This window comes from Rhinatrema bivittatum, chromosome 10, assembly GCF_901001135.1.
Source record: "Rhinatrema bivittatum chromosome 10, aRhiBiv1.1, whole genome shotgun sequence".
NCBI classification, from domain to species: Eukaryota; Metazoa; Chordata; class Amphibia; order Gymnophiona; family Rhinatrematidae; genus Rhinatrema; species Rhinatrema bivittatum.
In genome coordinates, this window is record NC_042624.1 from 105,065,072 (window position 1) to 105,085,890 (window position 20,819).

The 20,819-nt window shown below is 40.5% G+C and overlaps 1 protein-coding gene across 5 annotated transcripts in view; it reads right to left on the reverse strand.

The window, feature by feature from the left end:
- Window positions 1-20,819, reverse strand: part of FGGY (FGGY carbohydrate kinase domain containing) — a 340,924-nt gene that overhangs the window by 197,752 nt on the left and 122,353 nt on the right. For all 5 annotated transcript variants that reach the window (XR_003858912.1, XM_029617869.1, XM_029617871.1 and 2 more), the window contains exon 6: window positions 276-391. Coding sequence is in view for 4 of the 5 variants with exons in the window: in XM_029617869.1 (XP_029473729.1) it covers window positions 276-391 (116 nt within the window). In the remaining variant the exon portion in view is untranslated. The remainder of the gene's footprint in view (window positions 1-275; window positions 392-20,819) is intronic.

Sequence of the window (20,819 nt, forward strand, 5' to 3'; positions counted from 1 at the left end):
TAATATGAGTCATAATTAATTACAGCTATGAAAATTAAGTAGCAGTAGGGTGAGTCATTGTGAAAGATTACTGAATAAGCCATTGTACCACTGTTCTCCACAATGCTTAAAGTGTTGTTATGCATTCATTAGTTGTCTTAGTGCTAACAGAAAGATTTTATATATGGAGATTATATATATATATATATATATATATATATATATATATACACACACATACACACACACACACACACAGCACTAGAAATTGGTTGGAAACATTTGATCTACTGTACCTATTTTTGTATAATTGTCCGTCACACAATCCTCTAGTCCGATCAGCTTCCAGAAACTGTCATCCCAGCCCTGGCTTGAAGAATATGTCCATTTGCAAACCAAAGTACACAAGGACCTGGTGAGACCAGAAATAAAATTTCTTATCAATTAAAGCACCACTGTCCAATACAAAGATGTGTGATTGATGTGATTTACATTAAAAGAAGATTAGAGGAGCTTTCCCATTAAAAAGTAAACACACATCTCTGATTATGGCAGAGTGATGGTCAGACATTAAGCAAGACAGGACACAGGAAGGAGGTTTTATTCCTTCTATAGCTGTAAATCCTGCATCCAGTTGCTGTCAGTTTTCACAGAAATTCACCCTACCACTCTTCCCCCTGGTCCATTCAGAGGACAATTTTCAGAGTGATTTACCCGGATATAAAACTATGTTTGGACTTTTCAGCTATACAGGCTACTAAAAATTGATTCCCGACTTTACAACCCTTTCTAGTTTTGAAAACAAAAACCACTGTACCACTAGAATAACCACAACTGGTAATTTTGCTTGTATATTTGGGCCATTTCATGCCTAGCTCATTTTGCATTAATCTGATGAAGGGAGGAGTAGCTTCAGAAAAGTAGTCACAGATGTATTAAGTTAGTTCAACAAAAAGGCATCATATATAACTTATTTATTGACTTATTTCCACAAATATGAATCCTGAGGGTTGCAAAAGGTCATATTTCAAGATATCCACAATTAATATTTATGAGATTTGCATACTGTGGCTTTAGTGCATGATTAATTTACAAATTTTGGTTACCCTGAAAAATAAGCTATCTGCATCCTTCAAGGAATAGGATCTGACTCCCTTGTTTTAGATAGTTAGGGACCTTAGTTTTCAGTTTTTATTTTAATTTGCCTGGGAATTTCAATGTTATAACAAAAAAAGTCAGTGGAAAAATGACTATCCTTCAATCTCTTATTTTTTCAGGTCTCGATTACTGTAATTCTCTTTATCTAGGTCTCCCCAATAATACCATCCAACCATTACAATTAGCCTAGAATGCGGCAGCACGTATCCTATCAGGTACTTCCATTAGAAATCACATCACTCCAATACTTCAGACTTATCATTGGTTACCAATAAAATTTAGAGTACAGTACAAAATCCTTACCATTATCCATTCACTCATCCACAACTCTTCTTCCACTTGGCTTTGCTCTCTACTCCATATTTACAAACCCACTAGACATTTGAGATCGCTAACAAAAAACTTCTTAGACACCCCTTTACCTCGGCAAGCATGATTAGCTAACACAAGAAAAAGGGCCTTTTCAGTAGCAGGTCCCATCCGTTGGAATGCATTGCCAGATTCATTAAGATTACTATCCAATTCACTTCAAGAAATCCTTAAAAACCTACCTGTTTCAGATAGCTTTCAAAATTACCTCAAATAAACATTAACCACTTTACACATCACATAACCATCCATTTTTCAGTTTTCCCCTCTTATACTGATATAATGTAGAAGATGACACTTATCTTGTTTTTGTTAGGATTTAATAATTTATGAACTTGTTTTATTGTATTCTTATTTTATTATAAGATTTGTGTAATTTTTAATTATGTTATGTTATTTTTATGATTTGTATCTTTTGTACACCGTTTTGACTAAACCTTGTTTGAAAAAGCAGTATAGAAACATTTTAAAATAAATAAATAGATATAACACACAGGAGAAAATTCAGTGGAAAAATCATTTTCCTCTGATTTCATTTTTATTCTAACATTGGAATTCCCAGGCAAAATAAAATAAAAACTGAAAGTGAAAGTCCCTATGGATAGTTCAGTCAACAAAATGTCAGTCATATGCAAGACCTATGTCTAGAAGCTGCTTAGAGATGGAAAAGGTGGCATAGCTCATCATAAACTCCAGATTATACCAAATCATAGCAACTAGCATGATAGAAATGGGCAAAAAGGGAAATTGTTACTTCTTATAAAATCTGAGCTATGGGCCAAGAACAGTAATTCTCTTGGTCTGACTTGCATGGGGCCAGTAGATTTCACAAGACTACAGGGCTCTGCCTGGTTCAAACCACAAGAAAACTGGAGCAGTGCCAGGCAGTTAGACAGCAGTCAAAGATCCCTGTACACGTTAGCAGGAATGCTGTGAATAAAGTCATAGTCATACACAGTTGTAACAAAATTGTACTTTTTTCATTTATGCTTTTTATTTACAGTTGTTCCAACAGAAGATCGCAACGGTTCACATAAATTGCATTTGATTACATTATATAATATTGTATTAATATAATATTTATAGGGATAAACCAATCTGTAAGTATTGGATCTGTAAGTATTTGACTCCAAATTACCTGAATACTCAGAATAAACATAGATTTTGTTGTGTAGCACGGGTTTTCGTGTGTCCTTGGGCCTCAGCCCGGCCTCAGAAGGATCCAGGACCGAACCAAGGGTTGGCGACATGTCCCAGGATGGCAAAGACACGGTCTTACCCTCTGCCAGGCCTGCAAGCTCCCAGCGCCAACAACATGATGTTGGTAGGAGAACGGTCCTCCGACCGTTCCAAGCCCTTTCGGATCTGCCACTTGGATCGGCATGGAGCAGCACGCCGGCCTGAGGATGAGGGCAGACTGAGGCCTTGACACCAGGGCGTGTTGAAGACATGACACCAGGGCGTGTTGAAGACATGACACCAGGGCTGTTGAAGACATGACACCACAGTTGAAGTGAAGGCATGACACCAAGGCTGATGCGACGGCATCAGAAATGAGACGAGGAACTTGACAACATCCAGATGAGACGAGAAGCTGGGAAGGAGGACATTGGCACTGTCTCTCAGGGCGCCCTACTCAGCCCACCTTCATGGGCGGACCCAATGGGCTGGTCACGGACCACCCTGTCCCACTGCGCGCCCTACACAGCCGAAGGAGGCTGGTCATGGACCATGCGGAGAGTGGGACAAGCGCAGGGGAGGATCCAGTCGAGGTGGGACTCAGACGACGAAGCTGATGTCATCTGAAGCACCACAAAGGCTGGCAGGACAAGATGGCTCAGGAGCACAGGAACCAGTCTACTGCCGGCAACTCCCATGATGGCGACCCGTCACCCGGAGATCCACGGCTGGCAGAACAGAAGGATCCGGAGCAAGAACGAACACCAAGGAGGGCTAGAACACCAGGAGATGAGACACCAGGACACCTGGACGGGGACCTCAGGCAATGAAGATATGGCATGACAAAGCAACAAGACGAAACGAGGAGCTCCTTCCAAGGTTGATGACAGTTGGAATTTTCACCTCTCGGAGAGGAGCCTCCTCAGGCTCTCTCCATAATAAATTGAGCAGGGCCACCTTGAGCAAAGCTTCCCCCATCTGTGGCACCAATTCCCAAATCTGCTGCAGTGCCAGGAACTGAGCAAGATATGAAAGCAATGGGCACATCCACCAAGGGATGGGGATACATACATTATAGGCTCCTTCTGAACCCAAGGGATCTGGTCGGCAATGGAACATTGGTTTCAGATCAACCTCTTAGAACTATGAGCCAGACATGCTTTGAGAGGTTTTTTTCCATCTCCTTAGAAGAATGAGAATTCTAATCCAAACCGCCAACCAGATAGTGTTGTTGATTTATTTCTTGGTAGCACTGAAAAGTGCTGTTGAGAAGGATTGAGGCAACTTGGAGTTTTAAGTAAAGATAAGAAAACTACAAAGTACCAAAAACAAAGGGAGAGAGAATATACACATATGTGCGGAAGGTTGGGAAAAAAACAAACAAAAGGACTGAGGAGCAGCATGTGCACAGGAGCTACAGCGCAAGCTAAATAGAGCAAAAGCTCTATGAGCTAGGAGAGACTGTCAGATGACATTGCCCCATGTGTCATGGTTAATTCAGTCCTGCTCATTGATGGAGAAAGATCCCTACCTCTGAAAGCTTGTAGTTTAAATTGTAAGCACACAGAAGATAAGTTACTTTGATAAAGCACCATAGATGATGAACCAGAATCTCTCAGGTTTTCATCTGTGCTTTAACTCCCAGAAAGGGCTGCCAACAAGCTCCAAGTCATAAGAGACTGAACACGCCTGGAGTAGAGAGAATGAAAAGTGATTTAAGCAAGCTTGAAGAGTACTCAAAATATGGCAGCTGGGATTCAATGCCAAGAAGTGCAGAGTCATACATCTGGTATGCGGTAATCCAAAAGAACTGTATATGATGGGGGAGTGAAAGGCTGATGTGCACGGACCAAGAGAGGGATCTTGGGGTGATAATGTCTGCTGATCTGAAGGCGGCTAAGCAATGTGACAAGGTGATAGCTAAAGCCAGAAGAATGCTGGGTGCACAAAGACAGGAATAACCAGTAGGTAAAAGGGAGGTGATAATGCCCTTGTACAGGTCCTTGGTGAGGCCTCACCTGGAGTAATATGTTCAGTTCTGGAGATGGTATCTCAAAAAGGATAGAGACTGGACAGAGGTGGCCCAGAGAAGGGTGAACAAAATGGTGTGGGGTCAGTATCAGAAGACTTAAGGAGAGGCTGAAGGATCTAAACACATATCCCCAGGAAGAAAGGAGATGCAGGGAAGAAATGATACAGATCTTCAGATATCTGAAAGGTTTTAATGATGCACGAACTTCAAACCTTTTCCGTTGGAAAAAGATCAGTAGAACTAGGGGTCATGAAATGAAACTCTAAGGGGACAACTCAGAACCAACATCAGAAAATATTTTTTCACAGAGAGGGCGGTGGATGCCTATGATGCCCTTCCAGAGGAGGTGGTGAAGACGAAAACAGTCAAAGAATTCAAAGGAGCAGGAGATTAAAAAACTGTGGATCCCTAAAGGTTAGAGACAGAAATAAGGAAAAGGGAGCATGGAGGTAACTTGCTGGTGCGGCAGTTACTACTCTTAGCAGAAGGCATGGAGATTACTAACCTTAACCAATAAGCCTTGATGCTTTTGATACTGCAACATTGCTCTCTCTGCTTCAGCAACAGGGGGAAAAGGGGAATTGAGGGCTCTGACTTTTATAGTCTATGGTACTGATAAGCATGGGGTAACCCGCATGGAGTGGCAGTTACTACCCTTAACAAAAGGCATGGGGATTATTACCCTTAACCAATAGGCCTTGATGCTTTTGACGCAACTGAAAGATCGTTCTCCGCCTCAACAGCAGTGGGTAGGGGTAAAGGGGAATTGGATGGCAACTAGCATGGGCCCTGAGTTTTATGGTCTGGGGCACTGACAGGCAGACAAAGGAAAAAGCATAGGACTACTTCTATGGCCAATTCCATAAGCAAAGCACATCAAGCAGTACCATCTGAATTATCAAGAAGGCTCATCACCCAGTAAAAAGGTTGCTAGCAGTAATTATCTATCTATCCCCATAAGGCTTGGGGATAACTACATGGAGCAGCGTTACTATCATATAAGGAGCTTGCTGGGCAGACTGAATGGACCATTTGGTCCTTTTCTGCTGTTATTAATGTTACTATGTAGGAGCTGACTGTTCTAGAACCAGAGTGCTCCGAATCACTATAAGCTGTAGTGTCAAGCTGGTGTCATGCCAGTCAAGACTGCAGTTATTGACACAGCAGGAAAGATAAGCATGAGAAAACTAGTGGCAGCCTGAAAAGAAAACGTGACCACCACCAATGTAATGTTTTCCACAGACACAGCAATAACAGATGCTAAAGCAGAGCTCTCCAAATGACGACTCTTCTTGCTTTGCAATGAAGGCATCATTCAGAGAAAACCGGAGACAACATAGTCTCGGCAGAAGAAATTTAAAGAGAATAAGGCATGGCCTCTAAATTAGTATATAATATTCTAAATTGCATGTTATAAAATAAAATGTAAAGACTACCATTAACTGAGTTAGCTTGCTTCCCCTCCTACCACCAGCACAAAAGGACAGCTATCTGGCTTCAAGCCACCCTTGGGTACAGGATAGGTTCAAATTTCCTTACTCTCCACTTGGTATTTCATCATAACTTGATGACAGTTCAGTGATAGGCTATTAGTAATAGAATCAGTGATGCAATGTAGGGCAACATGATACTTGCTCCTACCTTTCAGTTAAAGTTGTTGATATACTGGCTGATCACCTCTATGATGGTCTTGATAATTGAAAAAGAAAACTGCATTTTTCCCTTTCATAATTTTGGCATATTTATTTTCTTATTTAGCACATACCTAAAACTAAATGTACAGCTACCCAAAAAATACCATATTGACACCCTAACAATTAAGAGAGAGCATAAAACATTTCAACTGTATCCTATGAACATCTTTCCAAGATATTGTACTATCAAATTTAATTTCAAGAAGTCAACCATCTTCTAAGCAAACCTTGTGAGTTAGAATGCTCACATGAACTTTAGAACACAACTTGGTGGTGGTTTATATAGCTACCAACCTGTGATCATACCACCCCTCAAAAAACACAATATGGACATACCGGCCCTATTAATTATCATCACATCCCCTTACTCCCTTTTGCATCAAAACTATTAAGCATATTGTTCAGCTCTGCTACATTGACTTTCTTGTTTCTTAAACCATTCTTAATCCACTTCAATATGGATTTCACCTTCTACAGAAATAACTTGCCAAAATTGTCACTTTATTCTTGAGAATCTGTTCTATCTTGAATCTACTCTTATCTCTTCCATTACATATTTAGTGGATCTTCTAATGGATACTAATCGGAGAAAGTTCTTCTTCACTCAACGCACAATTAAACTCTGGAATTTCTTTCCAGAGGATGTGGTTAGTGCAGTTAGTGTAGCTGTGTTTAAAAAAGGATTGGATAAGTTCTTGGAGGAGAAGTCCATTACCTGCTATTAATTAAGTTGACTTAGAAAATAGCCACTGCTATTACTAGCTACGGTAACATGAAATAGACTTAGTTTTTGGGTACTTGCCAGGTTCTTATGGCCTGGATTGGCCACTGTTGGAAACAGGATGCTGGGCTTGATGGACCCTTGGTCTGACCCAGTATGGCATGTTCTTATACTTCACCAATATCCCATTATGGTTCCTTAGGGCTCTGTCCTGGATTTTCTTCTCTCTCTACACTTGTTCTCTTGGTGCTCTGATCTTTTCCCATGGCTTTCAACAACATCTTTATGCTTACTCCCACATCCACCTCTGCACCAGGTTTTTCACCCAGAATCCAATCCCAAATGTCAGCTTGACTGTCTATCATCATCACCTGGATATCCTACTGCCACCTTAAATTTAACATGGTAATTTTGTAACCACCTGGCAAATACATGCAGATAAGTTATACAAAATTTCACATGGAAACACATGCATACATGCGTACTTTTGAAAATTATCCCTCCAAAACTACCAGCATACAATTATACTCGCTAAATTGTGCTTTTGAAAATGCAGAAAGATGCAAATAAGTACAAACCGTTTCCCAACCCTGCCCCCAGGAAGGCCTCAGCTCACTACAGGTAAACTTATGTGTAAGCTTGGCATATGCTTGCAAGTTTACCTGAATTATTGATAGGCAATTTTGTAACAGACGTTTTATGCACATAAAACACTGTTTTACTTGCAGAAGTCTCTGAAAATTACCGTCATCACGGTCATAGAAACATAGAAACATAGAAATGACAGCAGAAGAAGACCAAACGGCCCATCCATTCTGCCCAGCAAGCTATGCACTCTTTTTTTCTCTTACTTGTTACGCTTGGCTTTTAGTACCTTTTAGTTCTATTTCCCTTCCACCCCACCATTAATGTAGAGAGCAGTGTTGGAACTGCATCTAATTGTATATGTAGCTTAGTTAGGGGTAGTAACCGCCTCAATAAGCAAGCTACCCCCATGCTTTTGTTTACTCGACTATGTAATTCAGTCCTTGTTGGTTGTCGTCTATATATAGAAGGTCAAGACAGAACTTCTCCTTTCCTCCCAGACCCACTTACCCTCTCGCTACAAATAACACTGTTATCCTTGTTTCCTTATCCTGCAACCTCGGAGCCATCTTTGATTCATCTCTCTCTGCACACATTCAAAACAATGCTAAAAATTTCTTTTCACTATATTATCAAGCTCCATTCCTGCCTTTCTGAACACACCACCAAAACTCTTATGCACTCTCTCACCACCTAAACCTCTGCAACCTGCTCCTCACAGATCTCCCACCGAGCCATCACTATATTTCAGTTGTGCGATTTATTGAATGAATCTTCCCCAGTCTGCCGTCAACCACTCCGGTGGTTCCCCTTGTAAAGTAACTGTACATATTTAATCCTCTATGTCACCCCATCCCTCTATCTTCTCCAACTCACATGTTTAATGTTATTTCTCTAAGTTACTATGTAAATTAACCTTTCAAAGTTAATATGCAAATGTATCTTCCTAAATTATTTAAGTTACAATGTTACAATGAAAAATAAGCAGCTTCTGCCTTATTTCTGTTCAGTTACATGTAAACCGATGTGATATCTCGATCGAATGTCGGTATATAAAAACAAACAAATAAATAAAATCTTAATCCAGCATCAATTCAACCATGTAACCTCTATTCCCAAGTCATAACATTGGCTCCCCATTCAATTCCACTTACAGTTCAAGCTTCTCCTAATCACTTGCTAGCGTATTCACTCTGCAGCTCCACACTTACATCTCCTTTCTTATTTCCCCTGCACCACTGCTCACAAATTTTGGCCAGCGGGTGAGCTACTTCTATCTACGTCCTTCTCCTCCATTTCCAAGTTCCAGCATTTTACCTTCCACCTAGTCACAATATGCCTGTAATAGTTTTCATAAATTGGTGCATCGTTCCCTCTCTGGCCATATTCAAATCTTGCCTAGAAAACAACCGTTTTAAGTCTTAAACCTAGGCTCTCCCATATTCTTTTATTTGTCTTGTCTGTGTGTCTTGACCAGATTGTAAAATATACAGAAGACATTCAATACGTTATGTGTATCTGTATGGCACCAGGCACATCCAATGGCACTACAGAAATAAGAAGTAGTAGTAGTGACAGCAATAGCAGCAGAGTCAATGCAAGAGCATTAGGCTCCCTAAGCAAACCTTCAGCCTTATGGTTTCCATCCCCGGCAATTATCTTTCAGACCTATAACTCCCCCCACCGCCAACCTGAGGTTTTTATAATTAAGCTCAGTCATGATCATCCCACCATCACGCCCCTAAGAACAATCCTGCAACAACACAAAATTGGACATTGTGAGGGAAATAATCAAAGTCATTTCCATGGGAAAACAGTGCCTTACCTGCAAAAATGGGCTTTTTGAAGATTGCTCTCCCTCCAAGCAGAAGCAGAATAGCTATATTCTGCTGCATCACATGGAGGTTAGGACCTAGCTAAAGGATCACTTAATGTCACACCAAGGTGAGATTCTCTCCTTCTAGGTGAACTTGGTCCTCCAAAGCAGCCCAAGAATAGCTAGTTTGGAGCCTGGACCACTCTACTACGTCCCTGGAGATCTCCTCTAGCTAACTCTCTGCCTGCCCCAGCTCCTCCAAGTTTGTCACTCCAGCCTCCAGAGATCGGACTGGTTCTGCAAGAGCCATTTGCACCAGGTGCACACATACAACCTATCATTAAAAGGTAGATAAATCTGGTGCAAAAGACTTCATAGCCTCCATCTTGCTGCTGGATTTCTGTCTGCATCTTAATTTTTGTCGATTTGCTAAAGTTTTTAAAACTCTTTAAAGATTATGGATATGGTGGAGGTAGGTGGGTGGGCTTTTGCAGGGAAGACAGACTCCAGCACACCAGGAATTGTTTGCTGGTATTCTGTTCATCTTTAATAAACAGACTAAAACTAAAACTGTTTAAGGAGTGTGTGTGTTTAAACCTAAGGGTCTTTAATTTTGATTAGTGTTTTTTAAAATTTGATAATTTTCTTTTAAATCTAAGGTTTTTGTATATAGAGTAACTGCGCAAGATAAGATCCCTTGTATACTACACCTAATATTCATCAATTAAATGTGCTTACTGTAGGGTATAATTAACAGTAATAATAGTTCTCATCAGCACTCTGTTTTCCTAGCATTATGCTAAATGTGCAAAGTCAGGGGTTTTGAGGGACAAGGTTTATCTGAAAGAAACCAGACCCTGACGTGTGAAGTTGCCTGTAGCTTAATCCAAAGGATAGTCTTCATCACTCATCAGGCATACATAACAGATAAAATAAATGACCTTTATTGTTATCACTAAACCAAACCAAAATCAGTGCTGGTCAAGTTAAGTCATAAGTGACATTGAAAGTCACCCTATGGTCTTTACAGTTCATCTAAGAAATGATTTGTCAGCCTAAGCCTAGAGAGAGCAATGTTAGAGAAATAAAAGCAATAAATGCTAAGTTTTTTGTGTTATCACAATCTAACAATTCCTGATCTTTTATTACTTACTATTATGATACAGCACATGTAGCCTACTCATGGAACATCTGGTTTGATCCTCCCCGTCCAGGGAGCTGCCTGAGGTTCCAGGACCGTAGTCAATCTGCCAGCCAGGACATTCCCTTCACCTGCCAGATAGATAGTTAGCTCTCACGATTATTCCCTGAGAAATGGTCCAGTCACACATCCAGATGGTTTCCTGACACAGGAGGTCTGAACCTGTTCCTCCCTCCTTGTTGATGTAACGCATCATTACCTGTCTGTCTGAATGAGGACAATTTTGTTGGCCAACCACACACACCCTACAACCTGTGACCCATACTCTTGCACCACAAACATCATGCATGCATGTACTTATAGTAATCCCCTTGGCTCAGGCTTTTTTTTGGTGGTCATCAATTCCTCCCTTCTGGTCTTTGGTCACCCCTAGTCTTTTTCCCTCCCTTTCCTCTCTGCTACCATCCTTCTCTTCTTTCCCCAGCCCCTTTCCCTCTGCCTGTCACCGTCTTCCCTTCTCTCTCACCCCATCACCCTTCTTCCACCACCACGGGAGAAATGACTTCTAGAAAATGGAATGTCAAAACATTTTAAAAACAGGAATTTGAATATTCTTATAGAGGTCCATATTCAAAAGCATTTAGCCGGCTAACTGAGAAGTTAGCTGGATAAGTTGAAGACATTCGGGGGTGTAATTGGGAGGAGTTGAGTTAGCTGGGTGATTTATGTGGCTAACTCTTGTCGGCCCCTAGAGCTATCCTAAAGTTAGCTGGTTAAACCTATCTGGCTAACTTAAAGATAGCCGGGTACATTCAGTGGCATGGTTGCGCCGTTAGCCATATAAGTTTATCTGGCTAACTAGCAGAGCTGCACAGTGGCTGAATATGGACCTCAATTTATTAAACTGGCACTCTGCAAGATTCAGTGGTCTTCTCCTCTCATCAGCACTCTTCAGCAACTCAGTTAATTGGCTGGCACCTTCATCAATATTTGATACATTATACTTTCATTTTTACAGTAATAAAAGCTTTTCATGAAGTGTTCCTGCACATGCCAAAATTGCTAATGCCTTCTTAACCATGGCGGGGGTATATTTCCAATAGCTGTAAGCCACACGGGGGCTTTTAGTACATGTTAAACCTTTTGCTAATTTTCAGAAAGAAACGAGTAGCTTTTGAAATTAGTGCAAAATACATGATTTTGAAGTTCCCTCTGTGCTTGATCTTTGTGCAGATGGCCGAGGGGGGGGGGGGGGGGGGAGCAAAATAGCAGATTTATTTGTGAAAATATCCTGTACATGTACTACTTTCATACCCCAACCTAAACACACACCTTTGGGAATGCCACCTCAATGTCTAGCCACAAGTACTCCTGCTATTAAAAAGTGTGCAGACTTTCACAGCTTGCCAGGGTGGGGCAATTTTCAGCAAACTCATTTTACCCAGGTAAATAACTTTACCTAGGCCAATGGCTTTGAAACTTATCCTCCCTGTTTTCTTTCCTAAAGTATTTTAAAGCATGGAGAGATATCTAAAAAGTCTTGATTATTTGGTTAACAGTTAAGCAGGGGAGATCTATATTTAGAGAAAAATGAGCTTGCTAGTTTAGCTCCAAACAGATGGTCACGCCATTGAAACCTAAGACCAGAGCTATGGCCGGTTCATTCTCCGACACTGGTATAAATTGTTCATGCCCTAGAGTGTGTTTTGCTCTGTGCTGTCACACCTTCCTACTAAATTCAACACTTCAGTTCTTACAGTACCAGCAGCCAGCCAGCACCCACGTGTGGTTTACAGAAATGTGCCATCCAGAACATTCAAATGCAGAGTACGCCCCGTAGCACTAATTTGTCTTAAACTGAAATGGGAGTTGCTTCTACAAAAGCTTTAAAAAGTGCCACAGGTTATCACATGGAAAGAACAAAGTATGCAACTTATTCTGCAGTATTACTGTAGAAGCCATGCATGTTAATTCATGACTCTCCTGAAACAAAACCAAATAATTAGTAATATAGCTATTAATACAGTGTATACGTGACACAGCAGTGTCTGACATTCAAATACAATTGACTGTAATGAATGTTCTCTTATTTTAGAGGGGGCAGGAATGTGGGGAAAGAGCTGTGTGTCCCAGAGACAAGGGTTCCCCGTGCCAAAAGCAGAGAAAATCTGGCATCCAGTCATTTGCCTTGTAACAGTACCAGGCTGCTATGAAATTTATGAGGCACTGCCCCCACCGGGCGCTTAAGTTGAAAGAATCAAAGAAAAAGCCATGGGGTTGAATTCACAGGGATGTAAGAGGATCTGCACCTGTTGGCACTCAGTTACTACGGGAAGTTCTCCCCTACCATGCGTTCAGACGCCACTCAAGGACATTTCACAATATGTCAGGCTATCTGCCTCTAACATTTTCTACCTTCCCAAAAATGTATAAAAATTACATTTACAAAATCTGAAACGCAGCAACTACTAACTAGGATCAGTTCAATGGCGTGTCAATACAACCAGTCTTAGACACAAAATATCTGTATTTTAACTACTTTTCCCAAAACATAATTGTTCAGATAAAGTGACTCTTATTTGAACTTTCTTTTCTCAAGTAAAATATTACAAAGATGAAGACATTAAAAAAACCCCAAAAACTAGACAGAAGTGACTGTTTGATAGATCTTTAATGAATATTGTAACAACAGCTATCATTAAGGGTTCAGATGTACTGTGGCTAATAAAAACACAGAATTTTTGGAATTAGCATTTGTCAGGACAATATTTTTCATAAACTGTATTATACTATAGCTTATTTTGACTTTGTCAACTTGCAGTTTTTCATTTGCATTTTTCCTTGTTGCATCTAACCCAGTTTTGTTGGGTATTACTCTCTGACCTGCTGACTATAAACACAGATCCATCAGGGAACTTAAGCCAAAACCTTAATCTGTCTGCACATTGTGGTGGTGGGGGAAATAATGGTTGTCAGGATAGAGCTTTCATAAACACCATTAACTTGAGAATATATATGTAAATGAACAATGCTTTTCAGTTTATAGCCCTTCACTGTAAGATTTTGATCCTATTCTGGTTCTCAGCTCCAGTTTTTGGAACAAGGACTAGACTATATTGGGCTTAATGTGTTAGAAAACCCAGTACAGTACCCATATTTTATGAAGGCATGGAGTGTGCTGTCAAACATGTAGGAGGCAATTTTTCCTAGGCTGCACTGTAGCAAAATATTGTATGGGAATACTTTTGCGCCCATATATCTTTAGCCAAGTTTTTAAAGAGAAACTAACCATGTAGTTTCTCTTTTTACAATTCGTTACAAGATATGCAGGTATAAAAGTGCACAGATACTTTGCCCCCTGCTATTTCTGCAGACAGGGTTAGGTGGAAGAAACTACCTGTCTACTGGAATAATCAACACTGGTGTTTAGTCTTCTCCCCCAGCCAAGCTATACCCCCTACCAGCAACACCTTACATATAGAGTGGCTAAATATAGCCATGTAACAAAGCAAGGTAGCTACATTTAGCCACTTAGTAGCCAACAGGAGATCTGGCCATTTAACTCTGTGGTTGGTCGGCTAGACCTCTGAAAATTACTCTTATAATATTGTATCGGAGGGGTTCAGGGGGGTCTTCCGGTTCTTCTCTTGAATGACCAGCCCTCCATCTGTAATAGTGACTCATCTTAGAGAGATGCAACACCACAGTTCCTTCTCTTCTTCCGCTCCTTCTCTAAAAGAAAAATAGATGTGAAGATTGGGGGGGGGGGGGGGCAACTCAAACCTTTGCATGGCTCATGATGCAATCATATGTGAAAGGTGAATGGGTGAGGTGGAGAAATACGACATGTAGTCTCAATCCTGGTGTTTGAGTATGGATTATTTATAATTTAGGTTACCCTGATACCCCAGGGAACATACCTGGATAAACGTATCTGGGTAACACTAGAACAGGTATTTTTCCCACCTGATTTATCTGGCTAACTTTGCCTCAGTAGCACTGAATATTGGTGTTACCCAGTCAAAGTGAAACTGTGCCCATGGAACACCCCCTGCGATGCCTCTTTGTAATCGGGTAAACCTTGTGCAGGTAGCAAGGCGGGGGGGTGGAAAGAATGTTTAAATCTTGGCTTTTCTATGGGTAATTCCAAAGTTACTTGGACAAAGCCTTTGAATACTGACATCTATCTTGTTAAATATTTTGATAATGTCTTTAATGGGTTTATGTACTGTATTAACATGTTGGGGCTCATGATCTTTATTGTATTAGAGATTAATTTTATTTTACATTTATATGATGCAACACATTCTGAGCATCTTTGGTAGAAGGGCAGGCTTTCATGCCTAAAACAATAATAAAATACTCAGAGGGAAAGGATGAATTGAACTAGTCCCAGAAAGGACTACTTCTGCAATATGTTCAAACCTCGTCTACTGCTGTCATATGACACCCTGAGTAGGTCATGAAGTTGGTTCTCCTCCATGTCTTGTGGCCTCCAAAGCCTTCTGTCTCCTTGGTACCTTGCTCTGTGGCCTACTCAGGCATTAAACATAAAGAACATATAAAATTGCCATGCTGGGTCAGACCAAGGGTCCATCAAGCCCAGCATCCTGTTTCCAACAGAGGCCAAAACCAGGCCACAAGAACCTGGCAATTACCCAAACACTAAGAAGATCCCATGCTACTGATGCAATTAATAGCAGTGGCTATTCCCTAAGTAAACTTGATTAATAGCCATTAATGGACTTCTCCTCCAAGAACTTATCCAAACCTTTTTTGAACCCAGCTACACTAACTGCACTAACCACATCCTCTGGCAACAAATTCCAGAGCTTTATTGTGCGTTGAGTGAAAAATAATTTTCTCCGATTTAGTCTTAAATGTGCTACTTGCTAACTTCATGGAATGCCCCCTAGTCCTTCTATTATTTGAAAGTGAAAATAACAGAGTCACATCTACTCGTTCAAGACCTCTCATGATCTTAAAGACCTCTATCATATCCCCCCTCAGCCGTCTCTTCTCCAAGCTGAACAGCCCTAATCTCGTCAGCCTTTCCTCATAGGGAAGCTGTTCCATCCCCTTTATCATTTTGGTTGCCCTTCTCTGTACCTTCCCCTTTATCATTTTGGTTGCCCTTCTCTGTACCTTTTCCATCACAACTATATCTTCTTTGAGATGCGGCGACCAGAATTGTATACAGTATTCAAGGTGCGGTCTCACCATGGAGCGATATAGAGGCATTATGACATTTTCCGTTCTATTAACCATTCCCTTCCTAATAATTCCTAACATTGTTTGCTTTTTTGACTGCTGCAGCACACTTAGCTGACGATTTTAAAGTATTACCCACTATGATGCCTAGATCTTTTTCCTGGGTGGTAGCTCCTAATATGGAACCTAACATCGTGTAATTACAGCAACGGTTATTTTTCCCTATATGTAACACCTTGCACTTGTCCACAATAAATTTCATCTGCCATTTGGATGCCCAATCTTCAAGTCTTGCAAGGTCCTCCTGCAATGTATCACAGTCTGCTTGTGATTTAACTACTCTGAATAATTTTGACACAGCCAGCATGGATTTACCCAAGGGAAGTCTTGCCTCACATATCTCCTACTTTTTTTTTTGAAGGGATGAATAAACATGTGGACAAAGGTGAACCAGTAAATGTGGTATATTTGGATTTTCAGAAGGCATTTGACAAAGTTCCTCATGAACTTTGGGGTAAGGGTGTGGCCTGCTTGTTACAGCAGTTGCTACCCCTAATTGATTAGGGCTGGAGGGTACTGGAAGCCAATAGTAACAGGTGGGAGAGAAAAAAAGGGGAAAAATGGATAAAGTGCATAGCTTGCTGGGCAGACTAGATGGGCCGTTTGGTCTTCTTCTGCCGTCATTTCTATGTTTCTATGCGAGGCTTCTAAGAAAACTAAAAGGTCATGGGATAGGAGGTGATGTGCTTTTGTGGATTGCAAATTGGTTAAAAGACAGGAAACAGAGTAGGATTAAAAGGTCAATTTTCTCAGTGGAAAAGTGTAAACAGTGTATTGCCTCAGGGATCTGTACTTGGACTAATGATTTTTAATATCTTTATAAATGATCTGGAAAGGGGTATGACGAGTGAGGTGATCAAATTTTCAAAGGACACAAAATTATGCAGAGTAGCTAAATCTCAAGCAGATTGTGATATATTGCAGGAAGACCTTATGAAACTGGAAGATTGAGCTTCCAAATGGCAGATGAAATTTAATGTGGACACGTGCAAAGTGATGCACATAGGGAAAAATAACCCTTGCTGTAGTTACACAATTTTAAGTTCTATCTTAGGAATTACCACCTAGGAAAGAGAACTAGGCATCATAGTGTATAATAAATTGAAATCATCAGCTCAGAGTGCTGCAGCAGTCAGAAAAGCAAACAATGTTAGGAATTGTTAGGAGGGGAATGGCAAATAAAACGGTGGATGTCATAATGCCTCTGCATTGCTCCATGGTAAGACCGCACCTTGAATACTGTGTGAAAGTCTGGTCGCCACATCTAAAAAACATATAGTTGCACTAGACAAAGTGCAGAGAAGGGCAACCAAAATGATAAAGGGCATGGAACAGCTGCCTTATGAGGAAAAGCTAAATAAGTTATGGCTGTTCAGTTTGGAGAAAAGATGACTGAGGGGGGGATGGTCTACAAAATAAGAGGACTAGGGGGCACTCCATGACGTTAGCAAGTAGCTCATTTAAAACAAATCAAAAACATTTCTTTTTCACTCAGCACATAGTTAAGCTCTGAAATTCTTTGCCAGAGGATGTGGTTTTGGCAGATAGTTAAAGGTTTGAATAAGTTCTTAGAGGAAAAAATCCATAAACTGCTGTTAATTAATAAGCCATAGTAGCTTGAGATCTATTTGTTTGGGTTCTTCCTAGGTAATTGGGACTCAGACTGGCCACTGTTGGAAACAGGATGCTGGGCTTGATGGACCCTTGGTCTACCTCAGTATGGCATATCTTATGTTCTTTAATGTCAACCTACCAGACCTGGAATCAGCCTTGTGATTCAATGGCAATGTCGTCTGATTCCTGTATTGGGTCCTCCACATACCAGTATTCATCTAGTATGCAAAGTAAAACCTTGATACTTTAGATTATGACCTTTGTGATAAGATTGTAGAAAAGATTTGTCAACTCTCCCAGGCAGATCATTGTTGTATAAGTAATGCTGTGCCATGGTCCTGTGGATTACTCCAGTGTCAGCTAGTCATTTGCAATGGTCTGTAAGTTCTGTTTTGCAGATCTGACCAGTTTTGGGGTAGTTCTAGAAGAGATGTTCTTAGTATTCCGGGTCTTGCATGGACGTCAACAGTTCCATGTAACTTCCATTTTTTAACAATATTTCTCTCAATTGAAATTGCTAGCTGGAGGCATTAAGCGATTTTTTTTTATAGCCTTTCCCTGCTTTGTAAGTGTGAATTATCTTCATTTTCAAAAGCTCAGACAGCTTCTGCTTAGATGAGCCCATGGTTGTTGAAAATAGAAAAATCACAATCTGAGAGGTTAGACGGGTCATAGTACTTGTTTGCCTGTGAAAATGCCTTCATCTAATTAAAACCTAGACAAATCAACTTTTTGGCCTTAATAACTTTTGAAAAAGAGTAATAATGAAATCAGCTGGAAATTTCCAAACTTTTGTACATGCCAAGTTAATTGTTACATGATTTTCAATCTGTTAAAAACAGCCAATAAATGGTAATTTTACATTACAAATTGCAGAAAGATGTAGTGTTTAACTGCACTATGTAGAGGTTATGACAGCTACTGTTCACTTATTTATTCAAAAAGCTTATAACCTGCCTATCCCTCACTTCTAAGCAGATAAAAGAATGTTCATAAAATAAGTACAGACATGATACAAACTGGATATCAGAACAGGCAAGGAGCTGATAAAAACATAGGCTGGGGAGGATACTGGGCTGGATACAGACACAGGCTTGGATAAGGCAAAGTAGGGAATGAATGCTGGGGACTGGTCTGGGCAGGACATGAGACCAGACAAGGACTGGACTAAACAAGGTAGACAAGGGTAGGAACAGACAAGGACAACACAGAACAGAAAACACTGAGGTCCAAAGGCCACTAAGAATGAGGCTCTGAGGCCACTAGGTAAGGTAAGGCCTGAGTAGGCCACAGGGCAAGGGACAAGGAGACAGAAGGCTCAGAGGCCACAAGGCAAGGTAAGGTCTAGATAGGTCACAAGGCAAGGAGCATGATATAGGAAGGCCTGGAGGCCACAAGGCATAAAACAAGGTAAAAGTGGCCAGGTCAGAGAGCCTAGAGTGACTCCATGAAATGCATCCAGATTCTGGCAAGGCAGGGTTAAATGGGGCTGGAGCTTAGGTGTAGTGCAAGCAGCAAGGCGGAGCTTGGCAATGCTGGAGATGAAGCTTGCTGATGACCCCTGGTGGAGAGGAGGCTGCACCACAGGCTGAATCAGGTGGTCAGTGAGGAGATAGCTCAGGTAGCTTGGAACAGAACGGACTGAAGGCTATGCTGATGAGGAGGTATCACAGCAGACTGGATCAGGGCATGGTGAGGCTGCATGGCAGGTGAAACAGTAACACTATTTCTTAATTAGAAATTAAAGAAGGCTATTGAGAGAAAAATCTGGGCAAGAGATGTAAAAAGGTGGGTAACTTTCATTCTACATTGACAATAACTTAGAAATATATTCCTTTCTACACTCTAGGCTTCTAAAAAGTTATATTTTCAGGTAATGGAAGAGAAGTATGCCAATCAATTAACCACAAGCAACTGACTACTTTTTATATGGTTGTTTTTTCAATCATTTAGCATACAGAATATCATTTTCTAAGCAACACACTGTTTACCAAGTAGGATTAGTCTAGCAGAAAACACAATTCACTTTTGCAATCTTGTACGCCCACTCACATAATCAATCTTCTCTAATTGCAGCCACTCCTTGGCAAGTTTCCACATTTAGTTAACTCCTTATTTTACTTTTAATCCTAAAAAAAAAAAAAAAAAAAATACAACAGAAACATATTCCATCCCATACTTGTTAGAATGCATTTCAGAAAACAAGAAAGTCTATTCTTCCATAACCATCAGCTACAAGAGACTGTTAAGGATGGCATAGCCCAAGTTTATCAGTAATGCTACATGTTATATGAAAAAAAAAAGGCACAAAATCAATTCTGCATTTAAAAAATGTCAATAAAGGCATCCAGGAAATCATGACTATATATGTTTCAGTAACTACACAATTTATGAAAAATTTGTAAAAAAAAAAAAGATTCATTGTGAAAAAGAGGACGAGAAATGTTACATTGATACACTGAAAGGTCTGCATTCAGTCACCAGCTAGAATGCAAAGTTAGCCGGATAAACTTATCTGGCTAACTTTGGAGGGATATTCAGTAGTGCAGCCATGCTACTGTATATTGATGTCTATCTGAAAGACGAGCAAGTTTGCTTACCATAAATTGTGTTTTCTGTAGATAGCAGGATGAATTAGACATGACCTGTGGGGAGTCCTAAGCGGAGCGTTTACTTAGGAAGCAACCTGGACTCCTTTGTGGAGAGTAGACTATGGCAAGAACAAGTCACGCAAAACTGCCTGTCTGCAGGTACTATCAGTCCTTGAGAGGCTGTCTAGACAGTAATGGAACCTAAAGGTGTGAACTGATGAGCAAGGTGAAGCTTTGCAAACATACTTGAAGGAGACGGGCCTCTGAAAGTCAAAATCACAACTCCAGATAGGGCTTATTATGTATCTGAAAAACACTTCCTTAAATTATTCTTAATTTTAACAACCAACCAAATTGTATCAAAAGGATTTATCTTGAGGTGATAAAAAAAAATAGACATCAACAAAGGCTGTGAAGCAAGTGAATCCAAATCTTTGCACATCCACAGTGTAAAAACATTTCTTGGATATTAGGAATTATTGCTTTGCTGAAATTTTGCTGGGGGTCATCACTACTTGCTCCTCGAGACATGGGTGAAATGTGTTACATGTCAGAATTTTGGACAGTAGAAATTCACTGGTTTGGATTCACCTGCTGCGTGGCCTTTGTTAATGTCTCTCTTTTTTTTTTTTTTTTTTTTAAATCACCTACAAGATGAGTCCTTTTGAG